This window comes from Elephantulus edwardii, unplaced genomic scaffold (genome assembly GCF_000299155.1).
Source record: "Elephantulus edwardii isolate Elephantulus edwardi_28Jun2011 unplaced genomic scaffold, EleEdw1.0 scaffold00074, whole genome shotgun sequence".
NCBI classification, from domain to species: domain Eukaryota; kingdom Metazoa; phylum Chordata; class Mammalia; order Macroscelidea; family Macroscelididae; genus Elephantulus; species Elephantulus edwardii.
In genome coordinates, this window is record NW_006399824.1 from 4,411,960 (window position 1) to 4,433,207 (window position 21,248).

At 44.2% G+C, this 21,248-nt stretch overlaps 1 protein-coding gene across 1 annotated transcript in view; it reads right to left on the reverse strand.

Moving 5' to 3' along the window:
- Positions 1-21,248, reverse strand: part of HK1 (hexokinase 1) — a 119,020-nt gene that overhangs the window by 75,279 nt on the left and 22,493 nt on the right. The window contains exon 2 of the mRNA XM_006889047.1: positions 15,210-15,372. Coding sequence (XP_006889109.1) covers positions 15,210-15,372 — 163 coding nt within the window. The remainder of the gene's footprint in view (positions 1-15,209; positions 15,373-21,248) is intronic.

Sequence of the window (21,248 nt, forward strand, 5' to 3'; positions counted from 1 at the left end):
AGGAGGTATCTCACTCCCTGATTTCAAATCCTACTACACTGCCGTAGTAGTAAAGACAGCATGGTACTGGTACAATGACAGACACATAGATTAATCCATTTTCAAATACACAGTTCAACAACTATATCCAGAGTTGTGTAAGCATGACCACCATCTAATTTTGTAACATTTCATCAGCCCCAAAAGAAATCCTGTTGTCAATTAGTAGCCACTCCTTATAACTCCCTCTGACTCAGCTGCTGGCAAACACTAGCTTACTATCTGTCTCTACAGATTTGCATATTCTGAAATTTCATGTAAATGAGAGCTCGCAATGGGCCCTCCTGTCTCAGGGTTCTTTCACTTAACAAGTGTTCAAGGCTGATGCATGCAGTAGCATATACCAATACTTCAATCTTCTGTATTGCCAAAGAACATTCCTTTGTATGAATACAGCACATGATGGAGTTGGTTTTAACTTGCCTCTGAGATCCATCAAGAATAGATCAGGGATAAAGGTGAGAGGATGCTGGGAAATTTGGCCTCACTTTTTCACGTGTCTGTTCAAATCAGTTTAAAGTTTTCTAGGATTTCTCCCTTGGATTCTAAAGTTCATGCTATTTATAATATTACTATGGTTAAAAAACAAACAAACAAACAAAAAACAGTACAAGGAAGGTCCCATTAGGAGGATGCTACTAGAATAACCAAAACAGTTTCACTTTCTCTAACACTTACTGAATCTGTCCGTATCGCTGAGAGTTTCATATGTACCATCTTAACAATCTTCTCAACCTTATGAAGTAGGTATAGTTATGATGTCCACTTTACAGAGGAGCAAGTAAAGGCTGGGAAGGGCTAGGTAACTTGCTTAAAACATACAGGCAGCAAGTAGAAGAAGCAAACCTTTAATTCAGAGGTCAAATGTATAGCCATAGGGTAAAACTGCCTGCCGAACAGGCCTGGGGATAAGGGTTCCCATGAATGTCATCAGAGCAAGAATTCAGATCACCAATGATGTCTACATTTCTTTTCTGAGATTCTTCTCCACATCCAGGACTCTCTGAATGTATCTGTGCAGCTGTTATTTTGTTTTGCTTTGTTCTTTCAAGACATTCATCAATGCACACACATTTGTTGTTATGTGCCACTGAGTCCACTATGATCTGAAGCCAATCTCCCTGTCTCTGACACATCTACCCTCATTACCCGAGTTATTGCATCAATCCGTCTCACCCAAGGTCTTCCTCTCCTGCATTGCCCTTCAAGGGAAGGCTATCCTTCTCCAAAGATTTGTCCCTCCTGGCTACCTGTCCAAAGTATGTGAGACAGACTCTCCAAATCCTTGTCTCAAAGGAGCAGCTTGGTTTCACCCTCTCCAGGAGAGACCTGTTATTTCTCTTAGCAGTCCATTGTATGTCCAATACTCTTCTCCAGCACCACAACTCAAAGGCATCAATTCTTCTTCTGACATCTTTGATCACTGTCCAGCTTTCAGATGCACAGCAAGTTACTGTGAAGACCATGGCACAGACCAGGTGTACCTTAGTCTAGACTGGCATCCTGGCTCTTCAGCACTCTGGAGAGGTCCCTGACAGCCAATTTTCCTAATACAATTCATCTTTTGGTTTCCTGACTGCTGGTACCAAGAGTGTTGATTGTGGTACCCAGCAAGCTGAAACTATTAACAATCTCAATCTCTTCTGCATCTATCATAGTGCTAGCAATTGGCCCAGTGTTGAGAATATCGTTTTCTTAATGTTGAGCTTCAACATACACTGCAAACTAGAGTCCTTGATCCTCTGCAGCAATTGCTTCAGGTCCTCCTCAGTTTCATCCGTGTTTGTTGCTGCCTTATTCACAATAGCAAAGGGAAGCAACACAAGTGATTGGCAACAAATGAATGGAAAGAAAGCTATGGTACAGTCACACAATGTAATATTATGCAGCACTGAAAAACAATAAATTTATAAAACATTACAGAACATGGGGGAGCCCAGAGGACATTATGCTGAGTTGAAATACCTCAAGTCACAAAAGGACAAATACTGCCTAATACCACTATTATAAAATAGGACAGACATGGAGGTGGGGGAAGGAAGAGGTAAAGAGTAGAGAGATAATGAACACTGTATTCGATAAGATAAGGGGAAGAACTGTCCAAAAGGAATATATGACTGGGCATTATATGTAAGGCAACAATCTGAAAGAAGAGGTGCACTGCAGGGAGGGATGGGAAAGGGGGAAGAAAATGTGCAACAATGGAAAAAATTAAAATACAAAATTTTCAAATTGAAAAAAAAATACTATTAATCAAAATGCAGCCTCATGAAAGATTAGAAGCTACATGTATACAAGAAAACAAGTTCAAAAGCAAACACTGTATTAGGATGAAATGGTGGTTTTCATATTAACATTTTTGGTTAATTCATTTACTATTCTAACATTTAGATAAACATTTATTTACTTACACTTGTTTTTCATCAACATTTTAAAAAACAGAGTGGGAACTGGCCTTGCTCTATCTCTTGCCAAGGAGCTCGGCCAGCATAGCCTGTAGGGAGTCATGCTGCTAACCCAAGGTGGTGGTTCTCTGACAGTTCAAATCCACCAGCAGCTCCAGGAGACAAGGATGGACAATCTCCTTCCGCGTGCTTTACAGCCTTAGAAACTTCAGTGTCAGCTATGAGTCAGTTCTGACAAAATGGCAATGAGTTTGAGTTTTTCTAATCTGTTGCCAGTCTGGACAGAAGTCTCATGTCAGGCTGAATCAAATTATAAAGAAAGTAGTCTAAGCTCTGGGGAACAGGAATTGGGAATTCTGCTTATTGGAACAGGGTGATGCATACCAGCACCTTCAGGCTTCACCTGGCCCTGGAGTCAGGTTTCAGGCAGCATCTTTGCAAGACCCAGGCCTTAAGTCCTTTAAGGTAGATAAGTGACCTTGCCTGATTGTTGTCCTAGGGAGAGCCCGCTTCGGAGGCACCAGAAGCGCCAAGGTCTGATCCACAGTTCCACCAAGACCTCCACCCCATCTACTCTCCATGGTGGTCTGCCCCAACTCTCTATTGCTCCTTTTTAAAAGCAGCACAGGTGAGAGGGAACCACAGGAGGTTAAGGCCAGAGAAAAAAGGTGGGCTTGAGATGTCAGGACAAGATGTACACTCCACACACCTGCAAGGTGGGGGCTGAGGGACTGCAGGACCTGGATAAATAGCCCTGAAGGCAGTAAGAAGCCGTCATCTCAAGAAGCTGCCCTCTTGGCTCCAAGCCTTCCCTGAGCAAGGACTCTGCTTCCACCCAAAGCTTCACCTTCTGAAAGTCATTATCTGCAGTTGAGGAAATGTGGACAAATACTAACTCATCTTCCTGGCTTCAGAATCAGAAAGGGTCAACCACACCAGCTGACTGACTGGCTCCTGATAGACCTGTGACCAGGCCAGGGTGCCTACTCCCTTCTCTTTCAGTGCACCTGCAAATATGGCTGTGCATGGGCAAATATGCCATTGCTAATTATATGCTTATCTTCCTCATGTATATGCTTATCTTCCTTGGGTTATGAGCAAGCAGAAGACAAAGGCAATCTTACAAGTGTGAGCTTCTCTGTGCAGTCCTATGCTCTGCTGAGCAAAGAGCACCAGGGAGCAATTTAGGAGGACAACAAGATTTGTAGAAAGTTTGGGGGTATGGAATGTGTAGCATTTCTTTAGGTCTTTCTTCTCGTGCCCCATTTTTCAACCATGTTACTGTGGGTGGGAGTGATCCTCTGTTCTGGTTTAGGGGATGACTGTCCAGACATATTGGGCACTGTGATTGGTTGAGGATTGGCACATGACCCAAGTTAGACAATCACCATTCTCTCCACAAATATAGAACACTACACTATTAACCAAAAGGGCGGCACCACCTCCAGTGGTTTGAATCCACCAGCTGCCTTAAGAGTGAGAGATGGGTAATACCCTCTCGTTAAGATTTACAGTCTCTGTAAGTCGGAACCAACATGACAGCAGTAGGTATTGAATCTTTTTCTTAACATTATGCAGTTATTTATTTATTGATATTTTAATGGAAGTTTACAGAAAACCTGGATTTCCATTCATTCACTCATTGAGGGAAATGTACAACAATGGGTAATGGATTCTAAGGAGCAGTTAAGAACTTTCGCAGTGCAATGTGTCAAGAGTTGGGCTACTAAGTGCCCATCAACAAACAAATGGATAGAGAAGCTGTGGTATATTCACACAATGGAATACTACGCTGCATTGAAAAACAAGGAACTCATGAAATATTATTCAAAATGGGTGACCCTGGAGGACATTATGCTGAGTGAAATATCTCAGTCACAAAGGTACAAATACTGCATAATGCCACCGCTGTAGAACAGGGCTGATATCAGGGTTGGGGTGAGACTGAGAAAAATTGGATAAATTATGTATACTGCATTGAAACAAATGAGGGAGAGAACAATTTAAAAGCAATATATGAGTGGGTATTATGGTCATGACAAGAGTTCAGAATATATAGTGGAGTGTATGGGGTGAGGGTGGGGGGACTGTATACCAATGTAAGAATTATTCTTTTACTTTCCAAAGAGAATAGTGAACTGGGGGGGGAGGGGCGGGCAGGGAGAAAAATGCAACAATGATTTAATGGAAATGCAAAATCTCTGTAAATGTTCATTAAAATTAATAAAATAAAAATAAAATTTAAAAAAACAAAAAAAGAGTTGGGCTGTAACCTGAAGGTTGGTGGTTTGTATCCACCAGATATCCACAGAAGAGAGAAGAGCAGGCTCCTCTTATAGCCTCAGAAACATGTTTGAGAGTTGCTATGAGTTGGACTCAACAAAGCAGCTATGGGTTTGGGCTTAAGAGACAGATAGTTGGATCCACACTCACACTCATTGCCATTAAGCTGGAATCAAGCCATAGCTGACCCTCCTGTGGGTTTCCAGAAGCTGTAAATCACATGGGAAGGGACCCGTATTTCTTCTATGGAGCCGCTAGCACATTCAAGGCACTAAAGTGGCACCACCTGTGGCTGGGCAGCTTGACTCCCTATGATCTATGCCACTAAAGCTCCCCACACTTTGACTGTTTGATGTGTACTGTCAAGTCGGAACTAACCCATACTTGACCCTTCAGTGGGTTTTCAGAGGCAGTAAACTGCATGAGAGAAGACTGCTCATCCTTCTCCCGCAGAGCAACAGGTGGGTTTGAACCTCAGACCTTTGTGTTGGTAGTACAATTTCTTACCACTAGGCCACCAGAGCTCCGTATAGTTGAACTAGAGACAATTATACTATTCTATGATCAGTCTGTTCTGATATAGGTAAAGTCTCCTCAGGGTATGACCTTCATTGAAGATGGACTCTTTCACAAAACTTTTTATCCAATCGTACTTGCCAGTGACCCTGGGCTCTTATTAATCACCCTGGATGTTTCCCTTGCTCTGGTCACTAGTGGGTTGGGAGCTGTGCTGCTTCATCAAAGATGGCACCTCTCTATCTGTTCTAATCCACCAACAGCTTCCAGAGAGAAAGATGGGCAATCTCCTCCCATATGATGTGTTGTTGTTGTTATTAGGTGCTGTTAGAATGACCCACAACAACACCATTAAGAACAGATCTACCCTTTCTGACAGTCACTGTGTCGATCCACCTGGTCAAGGGTCTTCTTTTCTTTTGCTGACCTTCTACCTTTCCCAGCATCATGTCCCGCTCCAAGGAATGCCCCCCCCCGCCCCCACCAGCAATAGGCCCTAAGTATGTGAGGTGAAACCTCATCATTCTTGCCTCCAAAGAGTACTCAGGCTGCACCCTCTCCAAGACATATTTGTTTGTTCTTTTGGCTGTTCATGGGATGGTCAGTGCTCTTCTCCAACATCACAGCTCAAAGGAATCAATTCTACTATTATCCTTATTCACCATTCAGGTCTCACAGATACATAGCAAGTGATCAGCAAGACCATGGCCTGAATCAGATGCACCTTAGTCCTCAAACTGACAGTTATAGTCTTAAAATCCATTGGAGGGTCAGCTATGAGTCAGTCCAACACAACAGCAATGAGCTGAGTTTGAGATGATGAGCACGTGGGCCATTTCCTTCAAATCTCTCGCTACAGAAATATAGACAGCTAGTGAGACAGGGAATTGCTGCTTTTTCTCTAAAACACCCAGCCTAAGACACTGGCCAACCAATTGGAAGAGATTCGTACCCGTGCCCATTCCAAAGAAAGATGATCCAGCAGACTGCATAAATGATCAAACTATCTCATTAACAGTACACAAAAGATTTTGTTGATGATAATATAACGCAAAAACAGCTGAAGCAACACCGACAGAGAATTGGCAGAAATCAAGCTGGATCCAGGAGATAAGCAGTGAGGAAAAGTAATGCTGATGTCAGATGTATCTTTGGCTGGAAGTAGGGAATTCTAGAAAGATGTTCACTGTCTTTTGTTGACTATGAGAAGGTATTTGACAGAGAGGATCATGACACACATGGATGAAAGTGAGAAGAGGAGGCATTCCAGAAAGCATCATTGCACTCACTTAGAACAAAAGGCTAACTATAAAATAAGGGACGACTGCAAAGTTGAGCGGGAGCTCTGGTGCTCTATGGGTAAGGAGATGCACTGCCAACCCAAAACGGAAGTTAGAATCCACCAGCATCTCTAAGAAAGAAAGATGGTAATTCCCTCCCATGTAATTTATAACCTCTAAAATCACAACGCTATGCCATACTCATAGCTGTTATCAGTCAGTTCCAACTTAGAACTATGTTAAGGGAATCAGGGTTGTGCCTTCCCATCAGATTTAGGGGGAGGCAACATACTAAGTGCTCACAAAGTATCAACAAAATGAATACATGTTCACTTTGTTCATTGAAACAAACAAGAACATACATGGTTACATCTTGTGTTGCCAATCAAAAGATCAAATCCACAGCGGCTCTGAGGGTGGACAAAGGATATTTCCTCCTGTAAAGAGTTCCAGTCTCACAAACCCTAAGAAGGGTGGCTATCAGCTGGAATAGACTCAATGGGAGTAGATGTCTTTGTTTTGCTTATGGAGACCTGGTGGTTCAGGGGTTATGCACTCAGCTGCTAAATGAAAAGTGAGTAGTTCAAACCTATCTAGGAGCTCTTGAGAAAAAAGCAGGCAATATGCTCCCAGGAAGATTACAGCCTAGAAAAACCTAGGAGTGGTTCTACTCTTCCACATGGGTTATGAGTGAAAACCAACTCCACACCACCTAACAACATCAGAGACAAGGAGGCCATTAGTGGTACAAATAGTTAAATACTTGGCGACTGAAACTGTCAGTCACAATACACCTACGGTAGCATGGAAGAAAAGGCCTGGTGACTAATTTGCAAAAGGTCACAGCCACTGGAAATCTTATGCACTGACCATCTACTCTACAATACATGGTGGTAACTGATTTTTTGTTTGACTATTTTTAGTAGAAAGCAAGAAGTGCGCTTGTCCACCTTAAATGAGAATGCTACCTGCGAGGCAGGAACTCAGGTTAGGACAGCCAGCTCTGACTTTGCAGTAAGGGAGAGAGACTGACCTAAAATGAAACCACATAAATGAAAGTTGAAAGAATCAGAGATTGTTGAGGCTCTGGAGACAAAAGCCAGTTTACAAAAACCAGTGATGATGTAAAAATGAGCAGGAGACCACTTCTTTAACATCAGCAGGAAGAAAGACCACCATCAACACCAAGAGCACAGAGCTGATTCCAATGAGGTCAGACATGCCTCCACCTCGTGACACCAACTGGCCCAAGGCATTCGACATGTCTGCTGCATTAGAGAATTCATTGCAGTGGCCAAACAGAAGTCACGGGTTACAATTCAGGCTTAGGAATGCTCAGGACAGAGTTCTGTCACGTCCACAGGCAGGCCTCTCCTGGTCCTCAGTATGAGCTCTGATGAGCTCTGTCCATGAGTGTCCAGAGGCACTAATTCCATGAGCAAGCCTTTGCCTGTTTTGCAGGCCTGTCTTCTGTCTGAAGATGCTCGGCTGTCTCGCTCTGTGGACCAGGAAGGCAGCTGCATTGTTCCTGCTGACTTCCTGGTTCTGCTGCCCCGCTGCTCACGCCTCTCACTCACTGCTTGCGGTGTTATAGCTCTCACTCTCCTGTCCCCAGGGCTAAAGAGTTTTCAGCACAGCGATTCAGGGTCAAAGGATATCTTTTCTTGTTGTCATGAGTTTTGCTCTCTGGGATGGTTCACAACACGCTTAGAGGCATGGTAAAATCTGACCAATCCCCTCACCAATGATCAAACTCTCCTTTTGTGCTCAAACTAAATTTTAGTAAATTTCTTTCAACTATGACCAGAAGGTCCCAAGTTCAATATTCTTCATTAGAGAGTCTTTCTGAATAGCTATTTCCCCTCCATACGAAAGGGGACCTATCACCCACATGTTGATCTCAGGTTGGTTTCTCTGATTGAGGTGTGGCGTCCAAGAAGCAGAAGTGGGTTCCATGATGGGAGAGAGAGCCTGCCTTTCCTTTGCCTTCACCCCCTATAACATGACAGAAATATAAGAGAATTCTGATACACCCAGGAGTCTTCTTCCCGGGCCTAGGCATATACATTTATATTAAGACTGACAGACAGAGGTCTTCTGGCCAGTTACATTAATTAGGAGAAGCTCCTAAGGAACAATTACAAAGTCAGTTATTAAATTACAATGATGAAGGTAATGAGGACAAATGAGTTCATTTCTAAAACTTTTTTTAACAGCCTTGTTAAGCAGATAGGACTGGAATGATTATGTTCATTTTACAGATGGGGAAACAGAATCAAAAAGTTAGATAACTTCTTCAAGGACAAACAGGTAGTAAATGACAAGGCCAGAGATTAATTAATTCAGTGTTCTGGATTTTCCTCCCCTCTCTTTTAACTTCATAGATTAAACTGTATCCCCTCCAAAATACACAGATACAATGTGGAAGATATGTAATGACCTCCTATGACCAGTTAAATCAAACAGATGCAGGAAGGTAAGGGTGGAATGTAATACTCCCTAATCCCATCAAACCCCGAATTAGACATAAGGGGAGTTCGTGCAGGGGGCAGCCTGACCCACAATACCTTTTTTCTTACTAGAGATAAAAGGGGAGGAAAGTGAGCTGAGAGGCCAGAACTTTAGAACCCAGGCCCTTTAAAACAATGCGCCTTGATACCAGGGATAGGTATGTGGGGATCTCCAGTGAATGTCAGACGTACAGATGCTAAATGAAGTAAAGCCCTTCCTTCTACCATCAACAGAGAAAAGGGGAATGGGCCTTCCCCTAGAACTGGTATGAATCTGGACTTGTAGCAGTCAAGAAATCAAAAGATGTGTTGCACTTGGAAAATCTGCTTTCAAGAGCCTATACAAAGGGCTAAAAATCAAGGATGCCAGTTTAAAGATTAAGGTGCGCCTGATCCAAGCCATGGTGTTGTCAATTGCTTGCTATGCATGTGAAAGCTGGACAATAAGTAAGGATAACAGAGGAAGAACCAATGCCTCTAAACTGTGATGCTGGAGAAGAGTAGTGACTATGTCATGGACTGCCAAAAGAATAAGCAAGTATGTCTTGGAGGAAATCCAGCCATGTGCCTTAGAGCAGGGACGGTGAAATTCTGTCTCACATACGCTGGGCATGTTGTCAGGAGCCAGTCCTTGGAACAAGACATTATACTGGGAAAGGTGGAGGGTCTGAGGAAGAGAAGAGGATCCTCAACAAGATAGTTTGACACAGTTACTCTTTAACAGTGGGCTCAAGCACATCAAAAGTGGTGAGAATGGTATAGGATAGGATAAGGTTCACACTTGTTTTGTTGTTCAGAGGGTCATTATGAGTCAAACTTGAATCGATGGCACCTAACAACTAGCAACCATGAGAGAATAAATTTCTGTCTGTTAAAGTCATTCATGCGTGACGTCTGTTACAGAAGCATTAGACACTTAGATAGCATTAGACAGTTAGCCTCTTTTGCAGCAGTGGGCACACTCTTCTTCAAACCTCTAATGATAAAACCTTCATTCTTGTTACTGCCACCTCCTACTTGTAACTTTTCCCCATATTTTCCATTTCCACTAAATCTGGGAGAACTGCTCTTCAAGAGAAGGCCCATTAAACAAAACATCTGAAGGGCCCCCTGCAAATGTCCACTTTCTAATGACAGCCATTATCATCAACAAATAATGGAAAACAAACATGAACCCAGATGTCACTCTTGAGTCTGGGTCTGCGCTGCAATACAGAGCAAACAAAAGCTCTGAGCTGGTGCAATGTCCACCTGTGCCTTGCTTGATGAATTAATTCTGCACACAGGGGCAAAGGCATTCCTGGCCATCTCCAGTCCAGCTATTTGATGGTCACTTGGCACCTTCATCAAGAATTCAACTTTGTCAGTAAATGAAAGTTTCATTCCAGAACATCAGACAATTTTCAAGATAATCCAACAACTGTTACAGATAAATGACGCAGAGAAAAGCAAGTGAGCGGCCCAAATGCTGTAGCAAAGTTTTTTTTCTTTTCTTGGCTGTAGAGAAATCCTTGTTGTGCAGTGGTCAAGTGCTTAGCTGCTAATGACAACATGCCCAGTGTATGTGATTTAATTACATCAGACACTTTGTTGGAAAAAAGATATGACACTCAGCTTCATAAGATTTAACTTACTGCCACTGAGTTGAAACCAATTCAACATAGAAACAAGGCCTCCCTTCTCAGGGCATCTGTACCCTGATGGGCACTAAGAGGTTTCATACTAAGCTAGCAATATTTTTCTACTGCTTTTTCTGGAAATAAGAGTTGAAAGCTCAAATATGGTATTTCCAGGCTACAAACAGCACAGGAGGAGAATGTCTCTCTTTCTTCCTTGGAGCCAATGGTGGCTTCGAACCACTAGAGAGGTGGTTAGCAGCACAACTCCCTATGGACTAAGCCTAAAGATTTACAGCCTCCGAATCCTAAGGGGGCTGCCCTCCCATGTCCCATAAAGGCAATATAAGTCAGAATTGACTACAAGGGTTTGGCTGGAAAGTCAGTCATTCACTCAATGACACTGAATTGGAACCAACTCATAGCTGGCCCCCCAGTGGGTTTTCAGAGGCTTAACTGCCTAGGAGGAGACTGCCCATCTTCCTTCCTCCCAAGGAGCAGCTAGTGGGTTCGAACTTCCTGTCTTTGGTTTGACAGTGCAACTCCTTACTCTCCAGGACATCACAGAATGTGGAAACTGACATCATCAGCATCACATACAAATAAGATTTTGCTAGAAAGTAGTACTACATAAATCCAAAGTCCCAAAATAATCCTGACCACACTACAAATCATACTGTTTTGCATGAAACAAGACATTGGTTCCATTCAAGCTTGCAGTAAATATTTTTTTAAGCACTAAGAAATATTCAACCTGTTTACTCTCAAAATGTCTATAACTGAATTAGTACTTATCATATATTAAGCAACAAGTGAGAACAAAAAGAAGCTTCTAAGACATAAAAGTAGCTGGCTCTGCTGAGAGAAGGTGGCCACTGTCCCCCAGGAGCCAGGCAGGTGTGCAGAGGAGCTTGTAGGTAGTCAAATCACCTGTGTTAAAAGGTCTCAATGGTTTCCTTCTCTTATTTATTATTCATACCTTTCCTACATCAAGAGAGCTCTGCAGAGGCTAGAAATGCTTCAGGATGGAAAAAGGAGACATTAAAAAAAAATCTATGTAAGATTACTTAAGAGCAACCAAAGACAAAACCCCTGTCCATAGAAAATGGCCAAATGGGAAACCACTGAATAATAGAAACGAGCTGATCCATTTCCAGAAAAACCAATAGAGAAAAAAAAAGTTACCAGCTTAGTATCAAGTCTTTTAGTGCCCGCCAGGGTGCAGATGCCCTGGGGAGAAAGGCCTTATTTCTCCCTTTACTTCAGATGTACAATAACCGCTTAACTTGCAGAATATCTCACACGTGGAACTCCAATTTAGTGGAGCTCCATTTACCCTCGGTGGTTTGGGATTACCACTAATTCTGTCACTGACTAATTACTACAGATGAAGCAGTGATTAACATTTCAAAAAGGGAACAGCATCATGGACTTACTCTTTAAGGAGACCTGCACTATGACAAGTGCCCCTGCTCGGTGATGGATGCACAAGGGCTCCAGAGGGGGCTCCAGAAATGAATGGCCTCAGGCTGGATGTGGCACAGCCATGGAGATATTAGCATCCATCTCTGAGTGGCTGCAGGGACTGCCCCAGGCCAGTGTGCACCCTACATGAATGAGCTAAGCTGGCCCATAAAAATTAGCAATTGCCATAGGTGGAGGGCTACAGGTGAGGAAGAGCAGTGGGAGGAAGAGGAGGAAGGGAAAGGGTGCAAAGTGTAGGGAGAGGGAGTTCTGCTGGCCTAATGGCAAGAAGCTGCACGGCAATCCTGAAGGCCCACAGTTTGAATCCACCAGATGCTCCGCTGAAGAAAGAGGGGCAACCTCCTCCTGTTCCAGATGGATCCAATTCAAGAAAGGGGAAGAAAAAGGGGCGGGGGGGGGAAGACTTCTTAAATAAAAAAAGTATTGGGAGGCAGATCAAAGCACTGGTAGTGGGTCCTTGGGGTTCAGGCTTTGGATCCCCCTCCTCCTCTGTGGTCCTGAGAGGCCTCAGATACACAGCTCCATGAGTATAGGAGAGGAGACAGGGCCCACACTCCCATTCCATAACCCCAGGGCAGGGCTTCCTAATACGGGTATATTACCACATGTCATTAACTGTGAGGCATCATGAGTTCATGTAACTTTAACAAAGGAAAAAAAACACTGCAGGGATCATTTTAAGCTACTACCACACATTGCTGATTTCAGTGATGCTCAAATGAAAAAGTATGCATGTCTGAAAGTTGATGAAATGTGGTAACAGACATTTGGGAAAAAGATCAAATCCGTTTAGGGAAAAGGCGGTTAAGCTGAGTTAAACAGATTGGCGTTTTCCTTCCAGCAGGTTTTCTTGGCCTGTAGTATGCTGGTATCTGTTTCAAATGCTGAGAGCTGGAGCCTGTTGTATTTCCCAACGAATATGTGCTCCAGGCTTTGTCTTAAGCAGCAACCAATGCAGGAGCGGGAGCAAGTGGCGAGCCTACACTTGGAACACACTTCCCGACTCTCAACCTTTGAGATGGTTTGTAGAGAGTGAGGGACAACGAGCCCTGCAGACTTGTGTTCCTGAGAAGGGAGCCACTGAACCAGAGGAACCTGAGCCGGCTGCCCTGGGCTGGGGCCCCACATGGATCAGGTATTGTCTGCACTTTCCCAAACAAAGCTGAGGCAGGTGCCCTCCTGAGGGGTGTCCACACCTCCTCCTCCCTCCTCCCTCCACTAGAAGCTGGACACAAACAAATAGGGAAATCCTCAAAAGACTCCAACGCTCCTGGATGGAGGCTCCATCCAGGGTTGGAGAAGCAGCAGCATGAACCAAAAAGACTTCTTTTCCCCGACAGACAGCAGAACCACACCCAGTGTACCCCACAGTTGGGCCACTCCAATGCCCAGTCTCTCCGACAGTTACTAAAAGCTAAACTATGGCAACCAAGACTGCAAGGAAAATACAAGATAGATTTTTTCTTTTTAAGTAGGCAAAGAAACTTCAGATATAATGTCAAGGTGCCCCACTCGTGGCCACTGACTACAAAGGCAAGAGGGCATGCACACCATCATTCTCTGACAAGCTCCTAAAGGCCAGGTGCAGCCAGTCAGCTCCAACTCTGGTGCCTGGCCAACTCTGGGGACCATGAGCTGGGGACTATAACCAACAGCTGCAGTTTTCCTGAAGTCTGTTTTCCAAAATGCAAACAAAAAGCACTGCTTTAAGCAAGAGCCACCAGAGCAGGGAGAAAATAATGGGAGTGTATTCACACACCCAAAGAAACTCTCTTTTCTTTCTTTCTTTTTTTTTTTAACTTTTGATTTCCTGTACCTTATGAGATCAAGATCACACAACACAGCTCCAAATGGACTCCTGTGCATGACACATGGGCAGGCCCTGACACACAGACTACAGATTAACAACCAGTGAGCAGCTAGGCAGAGGGCCTTCACAGAAGCTGGCCTCTAGCCTCCACTCTGTTCCAAGGAACAGCCCCTCCTAGGAACATGCCCAGATTATGAGAGATGCAGCTTCCCCATCTTTGTCTCCACGGAGCACTCTGGCTGTGTTTTTTTCCAAGGTGCCACTGAAAGATCCTCCTGGAATGAACCTTCTGCTTGTCCAAAAGTCTTCATGCTCTGGAGAAACCAGCACAACTCACAGCATCTATAGTCTGCCACTGAGTCAGAACCAACTCAGTGGACGCTCCGGCGAGTTTCTGGAAGACAGTCATTTGCACAGGAGGACGCTGCTTATCTGCCTCTCCTTGAGTCACTGGTAGATTCAAACTGCTGGAAGTATGCTGCCTCTGGATTAGCAGCACAATTCCCTAAGAACTACACACCACCAGAGCTCCTCGGCATTGATAAGATCCATAAACATTGAGCTTACTGAAGTATCACAAATCAACAGACAGGCTGAAGAGGGAAAGTTCACCATGAGTTCACTAGTGCCTGGCACATGGCAGGTGGCAGGTGCCCAGTACACGATGGATGGATGGATGGATGGATGGATGGATGGATGGATGGATAGATGATGGAAAAACAGACAGATGAAATGGTGAGTGAGTGAATGAACAGAAGAGTGAAAGATGTATTCACCATCACAAGTACATTGAAAAAGCCCAGATGTCCAACCACAAATGAATGAATGGAGAAATTATTGCACATTCATCCATGGAACGCAGCACGCAAGAACAATGATTTCATAAATTATTACCTAACTCGGGAGGGACTGGAGAGCATTATGCTGAGTGAACTAACTCAGTCTCATAAGGACAAATATTGCATAAAACCATTATTGTAGAATGAGTATAAAAATCCAAGGGGGTGGGGGAGGGTGGAAGTGAAGGGATGAGTATGTGTACGGGGAGGAGGATTAATCATGGAGTCGTATAATTTGATGGGTCGGGGGCTGAAAGAAATTAGAAGAATCTGTTCTGGAAAAAGTATTCCAATTTTGTAAATAAACTAGTCTAATAAAAAAAAGAGAGAGAATGAATGACAAAGTGAATTCATGAGCAAATGAGTAACTGATAGTGCCACTGAACATTTGGCCTTTGGAGGCCAATCTGTGGGTAAGAGACTCACCTGAACCATCAGGAATCGACCTCACAAATGTTGGCAGCATCTTGATTGTGGCTGTTGGATTAAAATCCCGGGAGAGGCCATTCTTCATCTCCTTCCTGAAGCGAGCCATGATATCCAACAAAGTTTCATCGGAGAGCCGCATGGTATAGAGATACTTGTCAATCTAGGGGGAGAACGAGGAGGAGATAAGCTGGATAAGCTGAGGCTGCAGGAGGCCGTTTCAGCTCAGGTCTGGCTGAGGCAGGAAAGAGCAATGTCTCAGTCCTGATTGAGACTCTCCAGGTTCCTGCTGCCACGTGGGCACATCAACAATGGGGCATATGGAAAGACCTGGAACATCACACCGAGTGAAATCAGTCAGCTACAAAAGGACAACATGAATCTACTTATACAAAATATTTAGAATGGTTCAAGCATGTACAGACCAAAGTTGATCAATAGTAATTACCAGGGGTAGGTGTAGCAAAGCAGGAAAAGGAACTCATTCCAAGGGAACATCGTCATTAAGGTGACAAAAAATAAAGAAATGTGGGGACATTGGAGTGCCATTAACCGTGTGACCCAGTGCAGACTTCCAAATGCTCTGTTCCAGGTCCTCACCAATGATATAAATGCCTGAATTGGATAGATGATTTCCAAGGTCCCTTCCAGCCTTCTGAGGCCCACAAAGCCTCGATGAAGGTGGTTTCCTCAAGCATCAGGAGCCTCCAGCCTCAATTGACTTCTTCCACTGGCTGAGAGCCAGCTCTCTGTCACATAGATGGTGGTGCAGCACAGCTTGAGAACAACACCTCTAACACCAGCCACCTGGGTTCAAATCCCAGCCCACATGCGACAGTTGTGTGAATTTGTTTCCTCAACTAAAAACTTCAAGACACGTAACAAAAAACTACCAATTATTCATGAAATACTGCATGATATGGATGAATCTAGAACAAATTCTGTCACATGGCATAAGTCACTAATAAAAAAACAATTATAGTATAAAACCACTGTTTAAAAAAGCGAAGGAAAGTTTACACAGACTCATAGATGGAACAGATATGGGAAGACAAGAGAGGGCAATAAAAATAGGTTAAGTTAATAAAAAGGGAAAGGCAATATACAATAAGGGGCTGGTTAAGACACTATATTAACAGCTGTAATGTAATTAAAACAAAATGTGTATGGATGACTGAAAAACTATGATTTACAAACCTTCACTCAAATAAAAATCAGAAATGGTGAACATTAATACAATTAACAAAACAGGCTCAAACATCTGAACAGAAACTTTTGAGAAAGAAAAAAAAAAGCACAACAGAACAAAACCAACCATTATTACTCATGGGAGACAGTGTAATTTGTGGATTTCTTTAGGCACAACAGCAACAACAGCCCAGGAACTAGAATCCTCCAGAAAAAATGAGGCAGCATGAGACCTTAACCACCCTCAGAAGGCTCAGCCTGCAGGGCTCCTGTGCCAAGATGTGGCGCTGAGCGTCGCGGACAGTGTGCTCCACCTCCCAGACAGGTCCCTCACGCGTCCGAAAGCCCATCCCAGTGTGTTCTAACACAGAGTCTCCCTTGAGATTCCCAGGAGGAGGTGGACAGGGAGGACCCACTCGGCTGACAAATTGTTGGTTCTTTTCCTTCATAGAATTTTCCTACCACTTCTCTAAAAAAGAAAATTAAATAAATAAAGAATTTACTGGCTATTTACTGCCTAGCCCCGAGCTAAGCACCTGTCCTCAGGATGTCTGTCTCCATGGAGTTAACAGAGTGATCCCTTCAACTCACCATTTATCTTTCTGCCACCAGTCAGCTTCAGAAGCCCTGGTTGCCATTGTCCTGGTTTATCAATTATTTAGACACATAATGGTTTTCCAATCTCATCCTCTCTACTTCCTTGTCCATACCATCATCATCCTCATATTCTGAAGTACAACCGTAATCAAGGTACTGTCCTGCTCAAAAACGCATTCTCCAAGAATGTCTTCAAGGCATCACACTCTGCTGGTTTGTGTCCATCAGTTCTGAACTCATTAAACCACCTCTACCATTCTGGTGGCTTCATGGTATGAAGCTGCCCTGCCAACCCAAAGGCACACAGTTCAAATCCACCAGCTGTTCCCCAGGAGAAACACAGGCAATCAACTCCCCTGTGATCTAATGCCCCTGAAAACCCACTGGAGAGTCAGCTGTGACTTAACAGCCCATAACAACCACCACACTACCATTCCTGGTAGGTGCCCTGGGTGCTCCCACACCTGTAGTCACCTCTACCTGAAGTACGCTTCCTCTTCTGACTCACTCTTTGCAGTCTTCTGTTATTTGGCGCCCTCAAGTCAACTGTGACTCATAGTGACCCTATGAACAGATCTGAAGCTGACCCTATCCTGTGACATCGTCACCATTTCCAATATACTTGAGTCCACTGTTACAGTCACTGTGTCAATCCACCTTGTTGAGGGTCTTCCTCTAAATCTCATACTCTAAATCTAAATCTCTGAACACTGCCTCTCCCAAGACCACCTCTCACTGAGCACCCTTCAGCACAGTGTCATTGGGTCACAGCTCCCACACCTGCCCCCTTTCAGTGCTCCGTTCACCTTGGCCTCTCAGGGGACTCACATGGGACTGTACACAGAGTTCCTAATGAAGGAAAGACAGATTTACGACCGGACAGCCCAAAAGGACCTTGACGTGGCTGCTCAGGAGAGGATCTTGTGGTTACTTTTCAGGGTGACTGGACATGTCCTGGCTCAAGAACACAGCGTCCCCAATCAGCCCGAGGTCCTTTTTGTATATGCTGGTCCTCAGAGGCCTTCTTGCTCTGGTCTCCGTGCCTCATGCTCCCCCGGGCCTGCCTGCTCCCTACCTCATAGCCTGTTGGGACACTGACAAGGGTCTCCCTCTCCTTAGCTGGACATGGTCTCTGTCCCCACTCACCTTCAATCTCTTTTAGCTCAACTATCTTCTCCTTTTTCTTGTGATACAATAAAACATAAAAGGGAAATCATAAAGTCACCTCATGCTGGGAGAGAAATTGCCAGAATCACAGTCCTGGGAGGAGAGGCATCCACTGTTTTACCCGCCAAGCCAGCCCCTGTGCGTACGTGACCAGCAGTTCCTGCAATCATGGTGCCCAGAGGTTAGCAGGGGGAGAGAGGGTCTCAATGTCATGTGCCTGAGTGTCCTCTCTTCCGTGAGAAATACTTCTGAAAAAGTCAAGTTAAATAAATAATCTACTGTAAATACCTTGTTCTTATATACCATAAAGCTGGGAAAAAACCCATAGCTGACCCTCTAAGGGTTTTCAAAGGCAGTAAATCTCAAAAATACCTACAGGGAGTATTTTTCTATATAGTAAAATAATATAAAAGAGTGCCTGACTGGTCATGGGTGTGCAAATGCGGGCAACACAGCAGGGCCCAAGAAGACTGCTGCACAGATGGAGTCAGCGAGCCTCCAGGAACAGGCAGGGCAGGAGTGGGGCCAAAGGGGAGTCAGGATGGCTTGATCAACCATCAGAAATAAAAGTCCAGATCAAGCTGACTGTGTAAAAAGTGCAAAGATTGCTAGAAGAGAGAGATTGTGCAGGAGTGTAAACCAACTCAGCTCAGACTTGATCCCAAGGGCAAGGGCGGGCCTCAGATACAGTAGTAAGATTTGTGCTTTAGAAAGATGAAAGCTAGGGAGCTCTGGTGGCCTAGTGGTAAGACGCTGCACTGCAATCCCAGAGGTATGCAGTTCAAATCCACCAGATGCTCTGCTGGAGAAGGAGGGGGCAATCTCCTCCTGTACCAGTCAGATCTGATTTGACGGTACACATAAAAATAATACAATAAAAAAATTTAAAAAAATAAAAGAAAGATGAAAGCTGCCTGCTGGGTGGATAAAGGGGGGGCAAGAACAAAACCACACACACAAAAAAATCACCTGGCCTTTTGGGGGGGTGAAGGATGGAGTTCTGCTACCACCCTCATCACTCTGCAACATGATGAACTGTTCAGCGACATATCTCCTCAAACTGAGTTCTCAGGTAACCAAAAATATTTTATATACTTGTGGAACTGACCCAGTGTTGTTCTATACAATTCAATTAACGCCTGTCAGATGCTAAAATAATGCCTTGTAATAATTGGGTATGGCTGACCGAAGGAAAAGACAGAAAGACGGGGACACTCAGGAATGGAGGTTAGACCAGAAAGCGTGAAGGCAGGGGGCTAACAGCTGGGAGAACTGCAGCCCCTACACTATGCCTTTCTGGGGTTTTATTGAGAATCACCAAGAAGTAAACAAAAGAGAATCAAGAGAGAATAATCTTTTGTAAATAAGGCTGAATATTCTCCATTGTTTATCTTATGCTTATCTCAGGAGGGAGGGATTTGGTAAATACAAACTAAGAATTATGGAAAGGCCTAAGGTCTGACTTGGCCTTTAACCTCTGTGAAGCCCAAAGTCAGCCTTGGTGCTACAGGGGGAATTCTGGCTTGCATCTATGCCTCCCTCATCTCCTGATGCAGCATTTGATTAAATATTAACATTAAATCTGATATTCGGCTTCCCACAACTGGGTGTGATTGCGTTCACAGACAGGGTTAGTTAATCTTCTAAACAACCCTGTCAGACAGATATTCTCACTTTCCATTTTACAGATGTAGAAACTGAGGCTCAAGGAAGTGAAGAGGACAGAGCCCAGGGAGTCAGTTCTTACATCTGAAGGGTACTTAGTCCAGTCATCTCATCCCTAGGGGAAGGCTGGTCTCCAAATCAGTGCAGAACAGATTCATGTGAAACTGCTGAGGTTTGCCAGCTGAGCTGGAAGAAACTTCCAGAAAAAGTAGGGTCTATGTAGCTCTTTAGCCATCGTGTCTCCTAGCTCCAAGCTCAGGACACAGACATGGAAAGAATCCCCATTTCAGGAGTCTCTTGGATTTCACAAGGCCCTAGTGCTAAGGAGCTACGCTGTGCTGCCGACATGAAGGTGGTCGTTGTTATTAGGTGCCATCGAGTTGAGCATGACTCATAGTGACCCTATGAACAAAAAGATCTAAACCCTGTTCTGTTCTATGCCATCCTCACACAGTTCCTGGCACACAAGAGCCCACTGCAGCAGTCACTTTGTCAATCCACCTGCTTGAGGGTCTTCCTCTCCTTTGCCGACCCTCCACTTTTCCCTCCAAGAAGTAGCACCTCCTAGGAACATGTACAAAGTTTGTGAGGCAAAGCCTCATCATTTTTGCCTCCAAAGAGCACTCCAGCTGCACCATCTCCAAGACATATCTGTTCTCCTGGCCATCCATGGGATGGTCAGTGCTCTGCTCCAACACCACAGCCTAAAGGCGTCAATTCTTTTCCTGTCATCCTTATTCACTGTCTAGGTCTCGGGTGCAGAGCTAGTAATTGGAAAGACTATGGCCTGAATCGGATGCACCTTAGTCCTCAAACTGACATCACTACTCCTCAATAATTGGAAAGGTCCCTAACTGCAGATTTTCCCAGTGCAATTTGTCTCCCTATCTCCTGACTGCTAGTACCAAGAGTGTTAACTGTTGATCCAAGCAAGATGAAGCTGTTGACAGTTTGAAGCTCCTCTCTATCCATCATGACACTGCCCATTGGTCCAGTGGTAAAAATTTTGATGTTGAAAGCAATCAATACTGAAGGCTGCATTCCTTGACCCTCTGTGACAAGTGCTTCCAGACCTCCTCACTTTCAGCAAGTAAGGCTGTGTCATCTGCATAACACAAGTTATTGATGAGTCTCCCTCCAATCCTGATGCCAAATTGCACTTCAGAGTCCAGTTTCTTAGATAATTTGCTCAGCATATAGACTGAACAGATAAGGAGAAGAATACGACCGTGATGCACTCCCTTCCAAATTCCCAATTCTAAACCATGCAGTGCTCCCCTGCTTCGTTTGCACAACTTCCTGATCCAGGTGTTGGCTCCACATGAGCACAATCAAGTGCTCTGCGATTCCGACTCTTCTCAATGTCAGCCACAACTTGTTATGATCCACACAGTCAAACGCCTCTGCATAGTCAATAAAGCA